Source organism: Chroicocephalus ridibundus, unplaced genomic scaffold (assembly GCF_963924245.1).
Source record: "Chroicocephalus ridibundus unplaced genomic scaffold, bChrRid1.1 SCAFFOLD_657, whole genome shotgun sequence".
NCBI classification, from domain to species: domain Eukaryota; kingdom Metazoa; phylum Chordata; class Aves; order Charadriiformes; family Laridae; genus Chroicocephalus; species Chroicocephalus ridibundus.
The window spans coordinates 11040-28523 of record NW_026961752.1 but is presented as its reverse complement, the minus strand read 5'-3'; the positions used below and the strand labels follow the sequence as shown (position 1 = coordinate 28523).

The 17484-nt window shown below is 68.9% G+C and overlaps 1 protein-coding gene across 1 annotated transcript; it reads right to left on the bottom strand.

Moving 5' to 3' along the window:
- Positions 1-370: 370 nt before the first annotated feature.
- Positions 371-15712, bottom strand: LOC134509638 (glutamate receptor ionotropic, NMDA 2D-like; the record flags this gene model as incomplete). The annotated part of the gene is made up of 11 exons (XM_063322218.1): positions 15601-15712; positions 11353-11780; positions 9601-10193; positions 9402-9516; positions 8458-8669; positions 7655-7823; positions 6655-6808; positions 5847-5972; positions 4472-4701; positions 1569-1729; positions 371-552 (listed from the first exon to the last, which is right to left on the bottom strand). Coding segments are annotated over exons 2-11 (2356 nt in total), but the record flags the coding sequence as incomplete, so codon positions are not given.
- Between the last annotated feature and the right edge of the window lie 1772 nt (positions 15713-17484).

Here is a 17484-nt window from a genome sequence, read left to right as displayed (position 1 = left end):
ACCCACCCAGACCCCCCCAGACATACCCTGGATCCACCCCAGACCCCCTCGACCCCCCCCAAAGCCCCCAAGACCCCCCCAGACATACCCTAGATCCACCCCAGACCCCCTCGACCCCCCCCAAACCCCCCCAGACCCCCCAGATATACCCTAGACCCACCCCAGACCCCCTCAACCCCCCCAGACCCCCCCAGCCATACCCTAGATCCACCCCAGAGCCCCTCGACCCCCCCCAGACCCCCCCAAACCCCCAGCCATGCCCTAGATCCACCCCAGACACCCCCAAAGCCCCCCAGAGCCCCCCAGCCATACCCTAGATCCACCCCAGACGCCCTCCCCGCCCCGTGCCCCCCCCGGCCCCCACCGTCGCCCAGCAGCTGCAGCAGGGCCAGGTCGACGGGGCGCTTCCAGCGGGAGCCGCGCTGCAGGGCGATGCCGTAGCCCGTGGAGGCGAAGACCTTGCCCGAGCCGATGGTGACCAGCTTGCAGCCCTCCTCCTTGCGCGCCATGTAGTTCAGCACCGCCGCGTCGTAGATGAAGGCGTCCAGCTTCCTGCCACGCCCCGCCACGTCGGGCACGCCCAGGGGCGCAGGCCCCGCCCACAGCCCCCCCCCAACCCCGAGCCCCCGCCCGCAGCCTCACCCGTCCCCAATAAGCCCCGCCCACAGCCCCGCGCAGCCCTAAGCCCCGCCCACAGCCGCCAAGCCCCGCCCACACCATTAGGCCCCACCCACAGACCCACCTGCACCTCAGAAGCCCCGCCCACAGCCCCCGCCCACAGCCTCCAAGCCCCGCCCACAGCCCCGCCAGTACCCCTAAGCCCCGCCCACAGCCTCCAAGCCACACCCACACTAAGCCCCGCCCACAGCCCCACCAGTCCCCCTAAGCCCCGCCCACAGCCTCCAAGCCCCGCCCACAGCCCCCGCCAGTACCCCTAAGCCCCGCCCACAGCCTCCAAGCCCGGCCCACAGCCCCACCAGTACCCCTAAGCCCCGCCCACAGCCGCCAAGCCCCGCCCACACCATTAGGCCCCACCCACAGACCCACCTGCACCCCAGAAGCCCCGCCCACAGCCCCCGCCCACAGCCTCCAAGCCCCGCCCACAGCCCTGCCAGTACCCTAAGCCCCGCCCACAGCCTCCAAGCCGCACCCACACTAAGCCCCGCCCACAGCCCCACCAGTACCCCTAAGCCCCGCCCACAGCCTCCAAGCTGCACCCACACTAAGCCCCGCCCACAGCCCCACCTGTACCTCATAAGCCCCGCCCACAGCCCCACCCATACCCTAAGCCCCGCCCACGGGTTCCTCTATCCCCCCAAGCCCCGCCCACAGTCAGCAGGCCCCTCCCTCCTCCCCCAGGCCCCGCCCCTCCCTCCCAGGCCACACCCCCGCAGGCCACACCCCTTCGGGTCCTGCCCCCTCAGGCCCCGCCCCCAGGCCCCTCCCAGTCTCCGCCCCCTCAGGTCCCACCCCCCGGTCCCTCCCAGGCCCCCACCCCCTCTAGGCTCCGCCCTCAGGCCCCTCCCAAGGGCCCGCCCCCTCAGGCCCCGCCCCGGCCCCGCCCGGACCCGCTCTTGAGGTGCTGCAGGGCGTCCTCCACGCCGCGCTGGTTGTACTTGACCATGTAGCTGTGCATGTCGGGGTAGTTGCTGCGGATGTTCTTCTCCGTGCTGCCGTTGGGCACCGTCCCGAACTTCAGCGGGGGGTACTGCTCCTGCGGGCGCTGGAACTGCCCCGGGCGTCGGCCCCGGCCACGCCCTGACACGCCCGGCCACACCCAGCCATGCCCAACCCAACCGCACCCAAATACACCCACCAACACCCATCACATCCAACGACACCCACCACACCCACCACACCCATCACACACACCACACCCACCACACCCATCACACCCATCACACCCACCGCACCCACCGCACCCACCAACACCCACCGCACCCATCACACCCATCACACCCACCACACCCACCACACCCATCACACCCATCACACCCACCACACCCACCACACCCATCACACCCATCACACCCACCACACCCACCACACCCACCACACCCATCACACCCACCACACCCATCACACCCACACACCCCACCACACCCACACACCCATCACACCCCACCCCACCACACCCACCACACCCACCCACCCACACCCACCACACCCATCACACCCCACCACACCCACCACACCCACCACACCCACACACCCATCACACCCACCACACCCATCACACCCATCACACCCATCACACCCACCACACCCATCACACCCACCACACCCATCACACCATCACACCCACCGCACCCACCACACCCATCACACCCATCACACCCATCACACCCATCACACCCACCGCACCCATCACACCCACCACACCCACCACACCCACACACCCACCACACCCACCACACCCATCACACCCATCACACCCACCACACCCACCACACCCACCACACCCATCCACACCCACCACACCCACACACCCACCACACCCACCACACCCACCACACCCACCACACCCACCACACCCACCACACCCACACACCCACCCCACCCATCACACCCACACACCCACCACACCCCCACACCCATCACACCCATCACACCCACCACACCCACCACACCCCACCACACCCATCACACCCACCACCCACCCACACACCCATCACACCCACCCACACCCACCACACCCACCACACCCACCACACCCACACACCCACCACACCCACCACACCCACCACACCCATCACACCCACCACACCCACACACCCATCACACCCACCACACCCATCACACCCACCACCCCACCACACCCCCACACCGATCACACCCATCGCACCCACCACACCCATCACACCCATCGCACCCACCACACCCACCACACCCACCACACCCACACACCCATCACACCCACCACACCCACCACACCCACACACCCACCACACCCATCACACCCCACCACACCCACCACACCCACACACCCACCACACCCCCCAACACCCATCACACCCACCACACCCATCACACCCATCCCACCCCCCCCACCCACCACACCCACCAACACCCACACACCCCCACACCCACCACCCACACACCCCCCACACCCACCACACCCATCACCCCCACCACACCCACCACACCCACCACACCCACCACACCCACACACCCACACACCACCCACACCACACCCACACACCCCATCACACCCCACACCCCACACACCCACCACACCCATCACACCCACCACACCCACCACACCCATCACAACCCACCACACCCACCACACCCCACACCCATCACACCCACCACACCCACCACACCCATCACACCCATCACACCCACCACACCCACCACACCCATCACACCACCACACCCATCACACCCACCACACCCACCACACCCACCCACCCATCACACCCACCACACCCATCACACCACACACCCACCACCCCACCACACCCACCACACCCACACCCATCACAACCACCACACCCACCACACCCATCACAACCACCACACCCACCACACCCACCACACCCACCACACCCATCACACCCACCACACCCATCACAACCACCACACCCACCACACCCATCACACCCACCACACCCACCACACCCATCACACCCATCACACCCACCAACACCCATCACACCCACCACACCCATCACACCCATCACACCCACCACACCCATCACACCCACCACACCCATCACACCCACCACACCCATCACACCCATCACACCCACCACACCCATCACACCCATCACACCCACCACACCCATCACACCCACCACACCCACGACACCCATCACACCCATCACACCCACCACACCCATCACACCCACCACACCCATCACACCCACCAACACCCATCACACCCACCACACCCATCACACCCACCACACCCATCACACCCACCACACCCATCACACCCATCACACCCATCACACCCATCACACCCATCACACCCATCACACCCACCACACCCATCACACCCATCACACCCACCACACCCACCACACCCATCACACCCACCACACCCACCACACCCATCACACCCACCACACCCACCACACCCACCACACCCACCACACCCATCACACCCACCACACCCACCACACCCACCACACCCATCACACCCACCACACCCACCACACCCATCACACCCACCACACCCACCACACCCATCACACCCATCACACCCATCACACCCACCACACCCATCACACCCATCACACCCATCACACCCACCACACCCATCACACCCACCACACCCATCACACCCATCACACCCATCACACCCACCACACCCACCACACCCACCACACCCATCACACCCACCAACACCCATCACACCCACCACACCCACCACACCACACCCACCACACCCACCACACCCCCACGCCCCCCCCGCACACCCGTGCCCAGAGCCGCGTGTCCCCGTCCCCCGGGCGCGCGGTACCTTGCGGTCGCTGAGCCCCGAGACGGTGTCGACGTACTCCTCCTGGATCATGAAGGCCGCCAGGTTGGCCGTGTAGCTGGCGAGGAAGATGACGGCGAAGAAGGCCCAGACCAGCACCATGATCTTGCTGGTGGTGCCCTTGGGGTTCTCCACCGGCACCGAGTTGTTGAAGACCAGGGCCCAGAGCAGCCAGATGGACTTGCCGATGGTGAACTTGGAGCCCCCCGCGCCTGGGGACGGGGACGGGGCACCGTGGGGACGGGACACTGGGGGACGGGACACCGGGGGGACGGGGACACGAGGGGGAGGGGGGCACCGGGGGGACGGGACACTGTGGGGACGGGGACACCGTGGGGACGGGGACACTGTGGGGATGGGGACACTGTGGGGACAGGGACACCGGGGGGATGGGACACCGTGGGGATGGGACAGCGGGGGGACAGGGACACCATGGGGACGGGACACTGGGGGGATGGGGACACTGTGGGGACGGGGACACCGTGGGGACGGGACAGCGGGGGGACGGGGACAGCGGGGGGACAGGACACCATGGGGGTGGGGACACCATGGGGGTGGGGACACTGTGGGGACGGGGACACCGTGGGGATGGGACACCGGGGGGACGGGACACCGGGGGGACGGGGACAGCGGGGGGAGGGGGACACTGTGGGGATGGGGACACCCCAGGGACAGTGGCACCGTGGGGACAGGGACACCCCAGGGATGGGGACACCATGGGGACAGCATCACCACGGGGACGGTGTCACACCAGGGATGGTGGCACCGTGGGGACAGGGGCATCCTGGGGACGGTGGCACTGTGGGGACAGGGACAGGGTCATCCCCGGGACAGTGGCACTGTGGGGACGGGGGCACCCCAGGGACGGTGGTACCACGGGGACAGGGACACCCCAGGGATGGTGGCACCATGGGGATGGTGGCACCTTGGGGACAGGGACAGGGTCACTCTGGGGATAGTGTCACCACGGGGACGGTGTCACACAGGGGATGGTGGCACCCTGGGGACAGTGGGGACAGGTGGAGCGGGGACAGTGTCACCATGAGGACAGGGAAGGCATCATCATGGCGATGGGGAGGCCATCACCGCAGGGACGGGGACGGCATCACCTTGGGGACGGGGACAGCGGGGACAGGGACGGTGGGGACGGTGTCACCTTGGGGACAAGGGCCACCCCTGACACCCCCCGCCCTCCCGGCTCCCTGGGGACACCCAGGGGGCGAAGCCGCCATGATGCCACCTCCTCGCGTCCCCGCGTCCTCCTCGCTTCGTGTTCCCTCCCCCCCTTGCCCCCCCCCCCCCTTCCCCGGTGACAGGGGTGACGCCGCGGGTGACGCCGCGGGGGTGGCCCACTCACGCTGGCCGGTGGCCAGGCTGCGGTTGTAGCCCACGGGGCTGAAGTACTCGAAGATGAAGACGGTGACGGCCACCACCGTGAGGCACATGACGAACATCATCACCCAGACGGCCGGGCTGTAGGGCTCTGGGGACAGCGGGGACACGGTCACCGCCAGCGCGGGGGGCGTCCCCCTGGCCCCACGTCCCCGTGGCCCCGTGTCCCCTTCTCCCCACGTCCCCACGTCCCCACTTCCCCCCGACCCTGTGTCCCCACATCCCCATCCCCCTGTCCCCTTGTCCCCGTGTCCCCCTGTCCTTGTCCCCGTGTCCCCATGTCCCCTCATCCTTCTGCCCCCACGTCCCCTTGTCCCTGCGTCCCCACATCCCTGTCCGCATCTCTGTGTCCCCACGTCCCTGTCCCCCTGTGCCCTTGTCCCCATGTCCCCCGTGTCCCCTCATCCCCCGTGTCCCCTTGTCCCTGTGTCCCCTCATCCCCTGTCTCCATCTCTGTGTCCCCCTGTCCCCCATGTCCCCTCATCCCCATGTCCCCCCATGTCCTCATGTCTCCCTGTGGCCCCCTGTCCCCCCATATCCTCGTGGCCCCCTGTCCCCCCGTGTCCCCCCATGTCCTGGTGTCCCCCTGTGTCCCCCTGTCCCCATGTCCCCCCATGTCCTCTCATCCCCGTGTCCCCCTGTGTCCCCCTGTCCCCCCATGTCCTGGTGTCCCCCTGTCCCCCCGTGTCCCCCATGTCCCTGTGTCCCCCTGTCCCCCCGTGTCCCCCCGTGTCCTGGTGTCCCCCTGTCCCCCCGTGTCCCCGTGTCCCCACCGAGGAAGGCGGAGGGGGAGACGGTGCCGTTGCTGCGGGACACCATGACGCTGATGCCGGTCTCCACGAAGGGGACGGAGAAGTCGATGACCTCGGAGCGCTCCTCGTTGATGGTCAGCGACCCGATGGCCATGTCGGCCCGGCCGTAGAACACCTGCGGGGGGCGGGGCCAATCAGGGCGGGGCCATCGGGGCGGGGTCACCAGGGTGGGGGCCACTGGGGCAGGGCCAATCAGGGCGGGGCCAATTCAGGGTGGGGTCGAGGCAGACGAGCCAATGAAAGAGCAGGGAAGCGAAAGGGTGTGGCCCGGAGGGGGCGTGTCCAGGGGAAGGGGCGGGGCTTCGGGCATAGATCTGGGGGGGGCCCCACCCGCTGCCGGACACCCGGGTCCCCTCGGGGGGGGGGGGGGGGGGGGGTTCTCCTCGGCCCCCCCAGAGGGTTGGTGGTCTCTCCCCAGCCCCCTGGCCCCCCCCAAAGGATTGGGGGTTGCCCCCCGGGCCCCCCAAAGGACGGGGGGTCTCTCCCTGAAGCCCCGGGCCCCCCAGAGGCGTGGGTGGGGGGTCTCTCCATGGCCCCCCCAAAGGGTTGGTGGTCTCTCCTCAGCCCCCTGGGCCCCCCAGAGGTGCGGGTGTGGGGTCTCTCCCTGGCCCCCCCAGAGGTGGGGGGTCTCTCCCCATCCCCCCGGGCCCCCCAAAGGACGGGGGGTCTCTCCCTGAAGCCCCGGGCCCCCCAGAGGCGTGGGTGGGGGGTCTCTCCATGGCCCCCCCAAAGGGTTGGTGGTCTCTCCTCAGCCCCCTGGGCCCCCCAGAGGTGCGGGTGTGGGGTCTCTCCCTGGCCCCCCCAGAGGTGGGGGGTCTCTCCCCGGCCCCCCGGGCCCCCCAAAGGACGGGGGGTCTCTCCCTGAGGCCCTGGGCCCCCCAGAGGTGCGGGTGGGGGGTCTCTCCCCGTCCCCCCCGGAGGGTGGGGGGTCCCTCCCCGTCGCCCCCGTGGCCCTCCCCACCTCTCCCACCATGCCGTTCCAGACGCCGTCGATCTTCTTGCCGTGCTTGCCGTTGGTGACCAGGTAGAGGTCGTAGGTGAAGCCGACGGCGCGCGCCAGGCGCTTGAGGATGTCGATGCAGAAGCCCTTGCAGCATTTCTTCTCGAAGAGCGCCGGCTCCGCCTGCGGGCTGCGGGCACGGGGACGCTCGGGGACACCCCCAGGGTGGCGGTGGAGGCACCCCCAGGGCGGCGGGGACACCCTCGGGACGGCGGGGACACCCCCAGGGCAGCAGGGACACCCCCAGGGTGGTGGGGACGCCCTGGTGGCGGTGGAGACACCTCCGAGGCAGTGGGGACGCCCCCAGGGTGGAACGGGGGACACCCTCACAATGGTGGGGGCACCCCCAGGGCGGTGGGGACACCCTCATGGCAGGGGGGGGAGACCCCCTCGGGCGGTGGGGACACCCTTGAGATGGCAGGGACGCCCCCAGGGTGGTGGGGACACCCTCGTGGGGGTGAGGACACCCCCAGGGCAGCAGGGACGCCCCCCGGGCGGTGGGGACACCCTTGAGATGTTGGGGACGCCCCCATGGTGGTGGGGACACCCTCGTGATGGTGAGGACACCCCCAGGGCAGCAGGGACGCCCCCAGGGTGGTGGGGACACCCTCGTGGTGGTGGTGGGGACACCCTCGGGGAGCTGGAGACACCCTTGAGATGTTGGGGACGCCCCCAGGGTGGTGGGGACACCCCCAACGGCGGAACCGGGGACACCCTGAGGATGGCGGGGCCACCCCCGTGGCGGGCGGGGGCGCGTCACCCACCCCGCGGTGCGGTTGAGCTGCTTGCGGCAGGGGACGGAGTCGCGGATGCAGGTGCCGGTGGCCGGGTCGATGTTCTCCACGATGACGAAGGGCCGTTCCTCCAGGGTGGCCACCGTCAGGTGCTGGTCGTCATCCACCGGCTGCAGGAACTTGCCGTAACGCGACCAAACCGGGTACTTCATGCGCAGGACGCGGTGCTCCCAGCTGCCCACCTGCGGGGGGGGGGGACGACGGCGGCCGGTGCCACCGGAGCCACCCTCAGATCGGTGACACCGTCGGGGACAACCCCACCTCACCACCACGGACACCCGACAGCCGGACGGACCCCCCCTGACAGCCGGGCAGACCCCCTGACAGACAGACAGCAGACAGACCCCCCCTGACAACCGGACAGAGCCTCGACAGCCGGACGGACCCCCCCGACAGCCGGGCAGACCCCCTGACAGACAGACAGACCCCCCCTGACAACCGGACAGAGCCTCGACAGCCGGACGGACCCCCCCGACAGCTGGACGGACCCTCAACAGCCGGACAGACCCCCGACAGCCAGACAGACCCCCCCAACAGCCAGACAGACCCCCCCCGACAGCCAGACAGACCCCCCCGACAGCCGGAGCCCTTGGCGGGGAAGCGGCCGAGGAAGGGTCCCGGGAGACATCACCGTTTCCATGCCGCCGTCACCGGCCAGGCGTCACCGCCACCCCCTCGGGGACGCGTTGTTGTGACAAGGCAGCGTGACGCCACAACCGTGGGGGGGGGGCGCAGATGCCAGATGGTACCGCAACCCCCCCCCCAGGGACACCGCGCCAGCGAGAGGAGCCGGCCGTCGCCGTGACCGCAATGGCAAAGAGGCGCCAGGAGCAGACGGGGAGGGACGGTGACACCGCGGGGACGCCGGGGACGGGGAGGGACGGTGACACCGCGGGGACGCCGGGGACACTCACCACCTCCCAGCTCCGCTCCTTGTTGAGGGAGATAACGACCAGCGAGGGGTTGACGAGGTAGCCGTCCTCGTTAAAGGAGAAGTCCTTCTGCCCCCAGGTGATGTTCATGAAGTACCTGGGGGGGGACACCGGGCCGTCACCGCGCCGCCAGCGCGCCGTCACCCTGCCCCGCGCCGCGGGGGGCGGCCGCCGCGCTCACCGGTGGAGGTTGTCGTTGATCTGGGTGACGTTGGGGGCCCGGCAGTCGTTGTTGAACTCGGGGATGAAGCCGTAGTCGCGCAGCAGGGCCTCGGCCCCCTTGGCCACGATGGCCACCCCGTTGTGGACGCGGTGCTGCAGGTCGTCCCGCCACCCGGCCGACAGCACCGCGAAGAGCCCGGCCGGGAGGTGCTCCGGCAGCTGGTCGCTTCCCCCCAGGTTGGTGCCCACCACGAACCAGATGTAGCCGGGACCGGCCAAACCGGCGTCTCGCGCCGCCCGGAAAATGGCCTCGGCCTCTTCCCGCGAGCAGTAGAGGAGGCGGATTTGGGCGCTGACCTCCCGCAGCTGCCGGCGCAGCCGCGTCCCCTCGGGGTCGTCGGTCAGGTTCAGGGTGAGGACGCCCCGGTGCTCCCAGCCGATGAAGCTGCTGTCGGTCAGGACCTCCACGTAGTCCACGAAGTCCTCGTAGCCGGGGAAGAGCGTGGTGACGACGGCGAAGGCCGTCCAGTCGTACTCCTCCAGCACCTCGAAGATGACCTGCAGCTGCTGCTCGGTGGAGGAGCCCAGCTGGAGGAAGGTGGAGCCCTTCTCCTGCGGGGACAGAGGGGGACGGCCGGGCTCGGGGACAGCTGGGGACAGCTGGAGGGGCTCTAGACGTGGTTGGGGTTGGGGACAGTTGGGCTGGGGACAGTCACGCGGGTCTAGACGTGGTTGGGGTTGGGCTGGGGACAGTTGAGTGGGTCTAGACATGGTTGGGGATGGGGACGGTTGGGTTGGGGACAGTCGGATGGGTCTAGACATGGTTGGAGTTGGGGACAATTGGGTTGGGGACAGTCATGTGGGTCTAGACATGGTTGGAGTTGGGAACAATTGGGTTGGGGACAGTTGAGTGGGTCTGGACATGGTTGGGGTTGGGGACAATTGGGTTGGGGACAGTTGAGTGGGTCTAGACATGGTTGGAGTTGGGGACAATTGGGTTGGGGACAGTCATGTGGGTCTAGACATGGTTGGAGTTGGGAACAATTGGGTTGGGGACAGTTGAGTGGGTCTGGACATGGTTGAGAATGGGAACAGTTGGGTTGGGGACAGTTGCGTGAGTCTAGACATGGTTGGGGTTGGGGACAGCTGGGCTGGGGACAGTTGGGGGGCTCCAGACGTGGCTGGGGACAGTTGAGTAGGTCTAGACGTGGTTGGGGTTGGGCTGGGGACAGCAGGGCGGGTCTGGACATGGTTGGGGTTGAGGACAGTTGGGTTGGGGACAGTTGGGTGGGTCTAGACATGGTTGGGGACAGTTGGGTTGGGGACAGTCGGGTTGGGGACAGTCGGGTGGGTCCAGACCTGGTTGGGGTTGGGGACAGTTGGGTTGGGGACAGTTGGGTGGGTCCAGACATGGTTGGGGACAGTTGGGTTGGGGACAGTCGGGTGGGTCTGGACATGGTTGGGATTGGGGACAGTTAGACTGGGGACAGTTGGGTGGGTCCAGGCATGGTTGGGGACAGTTGGGTTGGGGACAGTTGGGTTGGGGACAGTCGGGTTGGTCCAGACCTGGTTGGGGTTGGGGACAGTTGGGTTGGGGACAGTCAGGTGGGTCCAGACATGGTTGGGGTTGGGCTGGGGACAGTCGGGGGCCCCTGGACGTGGCTGGGGACAGTTGGGTGACCCTAAAACATGGTTGGGGTTGGGCTGGGGACGGTCGGGGGCCCCTGGACGTGGCTGGGGACATCGGGGTGCCCCCCACCGCCCCCCCCACCTTGGGCGTGAGGACGATGGCGGAGCCGCCGTTGATGCCGATGATGGGGACGGAGGTCTGGGCGGAGATGAAGTCGAGGATCTGGGCCACGGCCTCGGAGCGGGTGTCGTCCTCGAAGACGACGCCGTGGATGCGGAGGGAGGAGAGGACGTCGCAGAGGCGCACGATGAGGCTGCGGGGGTTGGTGTCGTTCAGGACCACCCCCACCGGGTTCACCTCCAGGGAGAAGTTGCGGAAGGCGGCGGGGGCCAGGCGGGGCCCGGCGGGGCCGTAGGAGGCTCCGCTCAGGATGACGGCCACGTTCAGCGCCCGCCGGGGCCCCTCCGGCCGCGGCTCCAGGAAGGGGCTGGCGCAGGCCAGGGCCAAGGCGAAGAGCATCCTGCCGGCGGGGGCGGGGGGACGGGGGGGGCTCATCGCGCCGCTGCGCCCTGGGGGGGAACGGGGGGATGGTGGGAGAGGGGCCCACCAGTAACCCCCAGTGCCCACCAGTGCCCACCAGTAACCCCCAGTATCCCCCCAGCTCCGGGAGAGGGTCAGGCCAGGGGGGGACCGGTGGGACCAGTGCCCAACAGTAACCCCCAGTAACCCCCAGTACCCCCCCAGCTCCGGGAGAGGGTCAGGCCAGGGGGGGACCGGTGGGACCAGTGCCCACCAGTAACCCCCAGCAACCCCCAGTACCCACCCAGCTCCAGGAGAGGGTCAGGCCAGGGGGGGACCGGTGGGACCAGTGCCCACCAGTAACCCCCAGTAACCCCCAGTACCCCCCCAGCTCCGGGAGAGGGTCAGGTGGGGGAGAACTGCTGGGAGAGGTGCCCACCAGTAACCCCCAGTACCCACCAGTGCCCACCAGTAACCCCCAGTACCCCTCCAGCTCCGGGAGAGGGTCGGGCCAGGGGGGGATCGGTGGGACCAGTGCCCACCAGTAACCCCCAGTAACCCCCAGTACCCCCCCAGCTCCGGGAGAGGGTCAGGTGGGGGAGAACTGCTGGGAGAGGTGCCCACCAGTAACCCCCCAGTACCCACCAGTGCCCACCAGTAACCCCCAGTACCCCCTCCAGCTCCGGGAGAGGGTCGGGCCAGGGGGGGATCGGTGGGACCAGTGCCCACCAGTAACCCCCAGTAACCCCCAGTACCCCTCCAGCTCCGGGAGAGGGTCGGGCCAGGGGGCACCGGTGGGACCAGTGCCCACCAGTAACCCCCAGTAACCCCCAGTACCCCCTCAGCTCCGGGAGAGGGTCAGGTGGGGGAGAACTGCTGGGAGAGGTGCCCACCAGTAACCTCCAGTACCCACCAGTGCCCACCAGTAACCCCCAGTACCCCTCCAGCTCCGGGAGAGGGTCGGGCCAGGGGGGGACTGGTGGGACCAGTGCCCACCAGTAACCCCCAGTACCCCCCCAGCTCCGGGAGAGGGTCAGGCCAGGGGGGGACCGGTGGGACCAGTGCCCACCAGTGCCCACCAGTAACCCCCAGTACACCCCCAGCTCCGGGAGAGGGTCAGGCCAGGGGGGGACCGGTGGGACCAGTGCCCACCAGTGCCCACCAGTAACCCCCAGTACCCCCCCAGCTCCGGGAGAGGGTCAGGCCAGGGGGGGACCGGTGGGACCAGTGCCCACCAGTAACCCCCAGTAACCCCCAGTACCCCCCCAGCTCCAGGAGAGGGTCAGGTGGAGGAGAACTGCTGGGAGAGGTGCCCACCAGTAACCCCCAGTACCCACCAGTGCCCACCAGTAACCCCCAGTACCCCTCCAGCTCCGGGAGAGGGTCGGGACAGGGGGGGATCGGTGGGACCAGTGCCCACCAGTAACCCCCAGTAACCCCCCAGTACCCACCAGTGCCCACCAGTAACCCCCAGTACCCCCCCCAGCTCTGGGAGAGGGCCAGATTAGGGGGGGGGATTGTTGGAACCAGTGCACACCAGTAACCCCCACTACCCCCCCAGCACCAGGAGAGGGTCAGGCTGGGGGGACCTGTGGGACCAGTGCCCACCAGTGCCCACCAGTAACCCCCGGTACCCCCCCAGCTCCGGGAGAGGGTCAGGTGGGGGAGAACTGCTGGGAGAGGGGCCCACCAGTAACCCCCAGTACCCACCAGTGCCCACCAGTAACCCCCAGTACCCCCCCAGCTCCGGGAGAGGGTCAGGCCAGGGGGGGACCGGTGGGACCAGTGCCCACCAGTAACCCCCAGTAACCCCCAGTACCCCCCCAGCTCCGGGAGAGGGTCAGGCAGGAGGGGACTGGTGGGACCAGTGCCCACCAGTAACCCCCAGTATCCCCCCGGCACTGGGAGAGGGTCAGGCAGGAGAGGACTGTTCAAACCAGTGCCCCCAGTACCCCCCCATACCATGAGAGTGGTGCAGGGAACTGGTGCAACTGGTGCCCCCCCAGTGCTCCCAGTGCCCCCCAGGGCTGCCCCGCTCTGCCGGGGAGACAGTGTCAGGCCTGGGGCCACCAGTGCCTCCCAGTAACCTCCCAGTAACCTCCCAGTGCCCCCCCCAGGCTGTCGGGACACAGGGACACGCCAGGACACGGCGTCAACACCCAGGGACAGAGGGACACGGGGGTGTCAGTGTCACCCCCCAGGACAGGGGACAGGAGGACAAGTGACGGGGGTGACAATCGGGTCTGGCAGAAGGTGACAGGCAGCGGAGGGGGGGGCACAGGCGGAGGCAGCAACAGGCAGCGGCGGGCGGGGAGGGGCGGGCAGGGACAGGGACAGGGACGGGGACAGGGACGGGGACAGGCAGAGACGGGGACAGGCGGAGACGGGGACAGGCGGAGACAGGGACGGGGACGGGGACAGGCGGGGACAGGGATGGGAACACTCAGACAGTGACAGACAGGGACAGGGACAGGGAGACACGGGGACAGGAACACTCAGACAGTGACAGGCAGGGACAGGGATGGGAACAGGCAGACACGGGGACAGGCGGAGACACAGACAGGGACAGTCAGACACAGGGATGGGGACAGGCAGGGACAGGCAGGGACGGGGACAGGGAGACACGGGGACAGGCAGAGACACAGACAGGGACAGTCAGACACAGGGATGGGGACAGGCAGGGACAGGCAGGGACGGGGACAGGGAGACACGGGGACAAGCGGAGACACAGACAGGGACAGGCAGGGACAGGCAGACAGGGACAGTCAGACACAGGGATGGGGACAGGGACAGGCGGGGACGGGGACAGCCGCCCACACAGGGACACCCCAGGTCACCCCCGGCAATGTCACCCCCCGACCCCCAACAGTCACCAGGGGGTGACCCAGACGCCACTGTCACCATCCCCACAACTGGGGGGGGACAGACCCGGAACGGTGGGGGACACGCCGGTGTCACCGTCCCTGTGATGGCGGGTGACAAACCTGTGTCACCGTCCCCATGACAGCGGGGGACAAACCAGCGTCACCGTCCCCAAAACAGCGGGAACAAGCTGGTGCCACCGTCCCCACAACGAGGGGACAAAGCCGTGTCACCATCCCCACAACAGCAGTGACAAAGCCGTGTCACCGTCACCAAAACAGAGGGCACAAAGCTGTCACCGTCCCCACGATGGGTGGGGACAACCTCGTGTCACTGTCCCTGTGGTGGGTGACAAACCCATAACGGTGGGGGATGAGCCAGTGCCACCGTCCCCAAAACAGCGGGGACAAAGCGGTCACCGTCCCCACGATGGCAGGGGACAAACCCCTGTCACCATCCTCACACCAGCGGGGACAAACCGGTGTCACCACCCCCGTAACGGTGGGGACAAACCCCTGTCATCGTCCTCACAACAGCGGGGACAAACCGGTGTCACCACCCCCGTAACGGTGGGGACAAACCCCTGTCACCGTCCCCGTGGTGGCGGGGTGACAAACCCCCTGTCCCTGTCCCCACGGCAGCGGGGAAAAAGCCGTGTCACCGTCCCCGTGGTGGCAGGGTGACAAACCCCCGTCCTCGTCCCCAAAGCAGAGGCCGGGGGGGGGGGACACAAACCCGGGACGGCGGGGGACGAGCCCATGTCCCTGTCCCCAAAACGAGGCGGGGGGGGACACAATCGCGTGTCACCGTCCCCGCAGCAGCGGGGGACAAACCCCCGTGTCACCGTGCCCAAGAGCACCCAGCAGCCGCCCCACGGCCCCCCCGCGCCCCTCCCGTGTCCCCAAGCCCCCCGTGACACCGCCTGTGTCCCCCCCCGATGTCCCCAAGCCCCCTGTGACACCGCCTGTGTCCCCCCCCCAGGGTCCCCAGGCCCCCCCCGGGTCCTACCTGGCCCGAGCTCGGCTCCGGGGGGCTCTGCCTCATCTCGGCCGTGGGGCGGGGGACACACGGGGGGGATTTGGGGACACGGGGACAGGGCTGGGGACACACAGGAGGATCTGGGGGGCGGGGGGGGGGCCGGGGGGGGCCGAGGTGGAGGCGGCTGCACCTGGGAGGGGGGAGGGAGGGTGAGGAGGGGGCAACTGGGGTCCCAGCACCCCCAGTTTGGCCCCAGCACCCCCCCTTCCCCGCTCCCAGTTCACCCAGCTCCCCCCCCGCCCCCCCCAACTGGGCCCTAGAACCCCCCAGTCTCCTCCCAGTTCACCCAGTCCCCCCCCAGCCCGGTTCCAGCAACCCCCCGGGCCCCTCCCAGCCCCCCCAGCTGGATCCCAGTTGCCTCCAGTCCCTCCCAGTCCCATCCCAGGGACCCCAACTGGATCCCAGTCCCCCCCAGCCCCCCCTAGTCCCATACCAGCCCCCCAGTCCCTCCCAGTCCCCCCAGTTCCATACCAGCCCCCCCAGTCCCATCCCAGACCCCCCAACTGGATCCCAGTCTCCCCCAGTCCCTCCCAGTCCCCCCAGTTCCATACCGGCCCCCCCCAGTCCCATCCCAGTGCTCCCAGTCTCTGACAGTCCCCCCCAAACCCCTCCCAGTCTCCCCCAGTCCCTCCCAGTCCCCCCAGTTTCATACCAGCCCCTCCCAGTCCCCCCACTGCCCCCCAGTACCTCCCAGCCCCCCCAATCCCCCTCCCAGTCCCCCCCCAGCCCCCCCAATCCCATCCCAGTGCTCCCAGTCCCCTCATAGCCCCCCCAAACCCCTCCCAGTGCCCCCCAGTCCCATCCCAGCCCCCCTGGTCCCCTCCCAGTCCCCCCCAGTCCCCCCAGCTGGATCCCATTGCCCCCCAAACCCCTCCCAGTGCCCCCCAGCCCCATCCCAGCCCCTCCCAGTCCCTCCAGTACCCCCCCAGCCTCCCCCGTCCCATCCCACCCCCCCAATCCCCGCCCAGTCCCCCCCAGTCCCATCCCAGTGCTCCCAGTACCCTCATAGCCCCCCCAAAACCCTCCAAGTGCCCCCCAGTCCCCCCCAGCCCCCCCCAGTCCCATCCCAGTGCTCCCAGTCTCTCCCAGTCCCCCCAGCTGGATCCCATTCCCCCCCAAACCCCTCCCAGTGCCCCCCAGCCCCATCCCACCCCTTCCCAGTCCCTCCCAGTCCCCCCAGCGCCCCCCAGCCGGCCCCGCCGCCCCCCCCCCGCCCTGCAGCACCCGCCGCCGCTTGCAGAATACTAATGGGGCCGGGGGGGGGGCGGTGCGGCGGCGGCTGTCCCTGTCCCTGTCCCTGTCCCTGTCCCTGTCCCTGTCCCTCTGTCCCCCCGCCCTGGCCCTCTGTCCCTGTGTCCCCCCCCGTGTCCCCCCCCATCTCCCTGTTCCCGGGGGGGTCGTGTCCCCCCCCCCCCGCCAGCCCCCCCGGGGTACACACACAGCCGGGGGGGGGTGAAATGTCCCAGCCCGGGGTGCTGGGATGGGGGGGAGCGTTGGGGTGTTGGGGGGGTGTTGTTGGGGGGGTGTTGGTGTATCGGGGAGGTGTCGGGGGGAGTATTGGGGTGCTGGGGGTTGTCGAGGTGGTGGGGGGTCTCGGGGGTGTCAGGGGGTGTCGGTGTATCGGGGGGGTGTATTGGGGTGCTGGGGGTTGTCGAGGTGTTGGGGGGTGTCAAGGGGGTGTCGGGGGGGGTGTTGGTGTATCATGGGGGTGACAGGGTGTAGGGGGATGTCGGGGAGTTGGGGGGACACTGGGGCATATTGGGGTGTCGGGGGTTGTTGAGGTGTTGGGGGGGTGTCGGGGTGTCAGGGGGTGTCGGGGTGTTGGTGTATTGGGGGTGTCGGGGGGTATCGGGG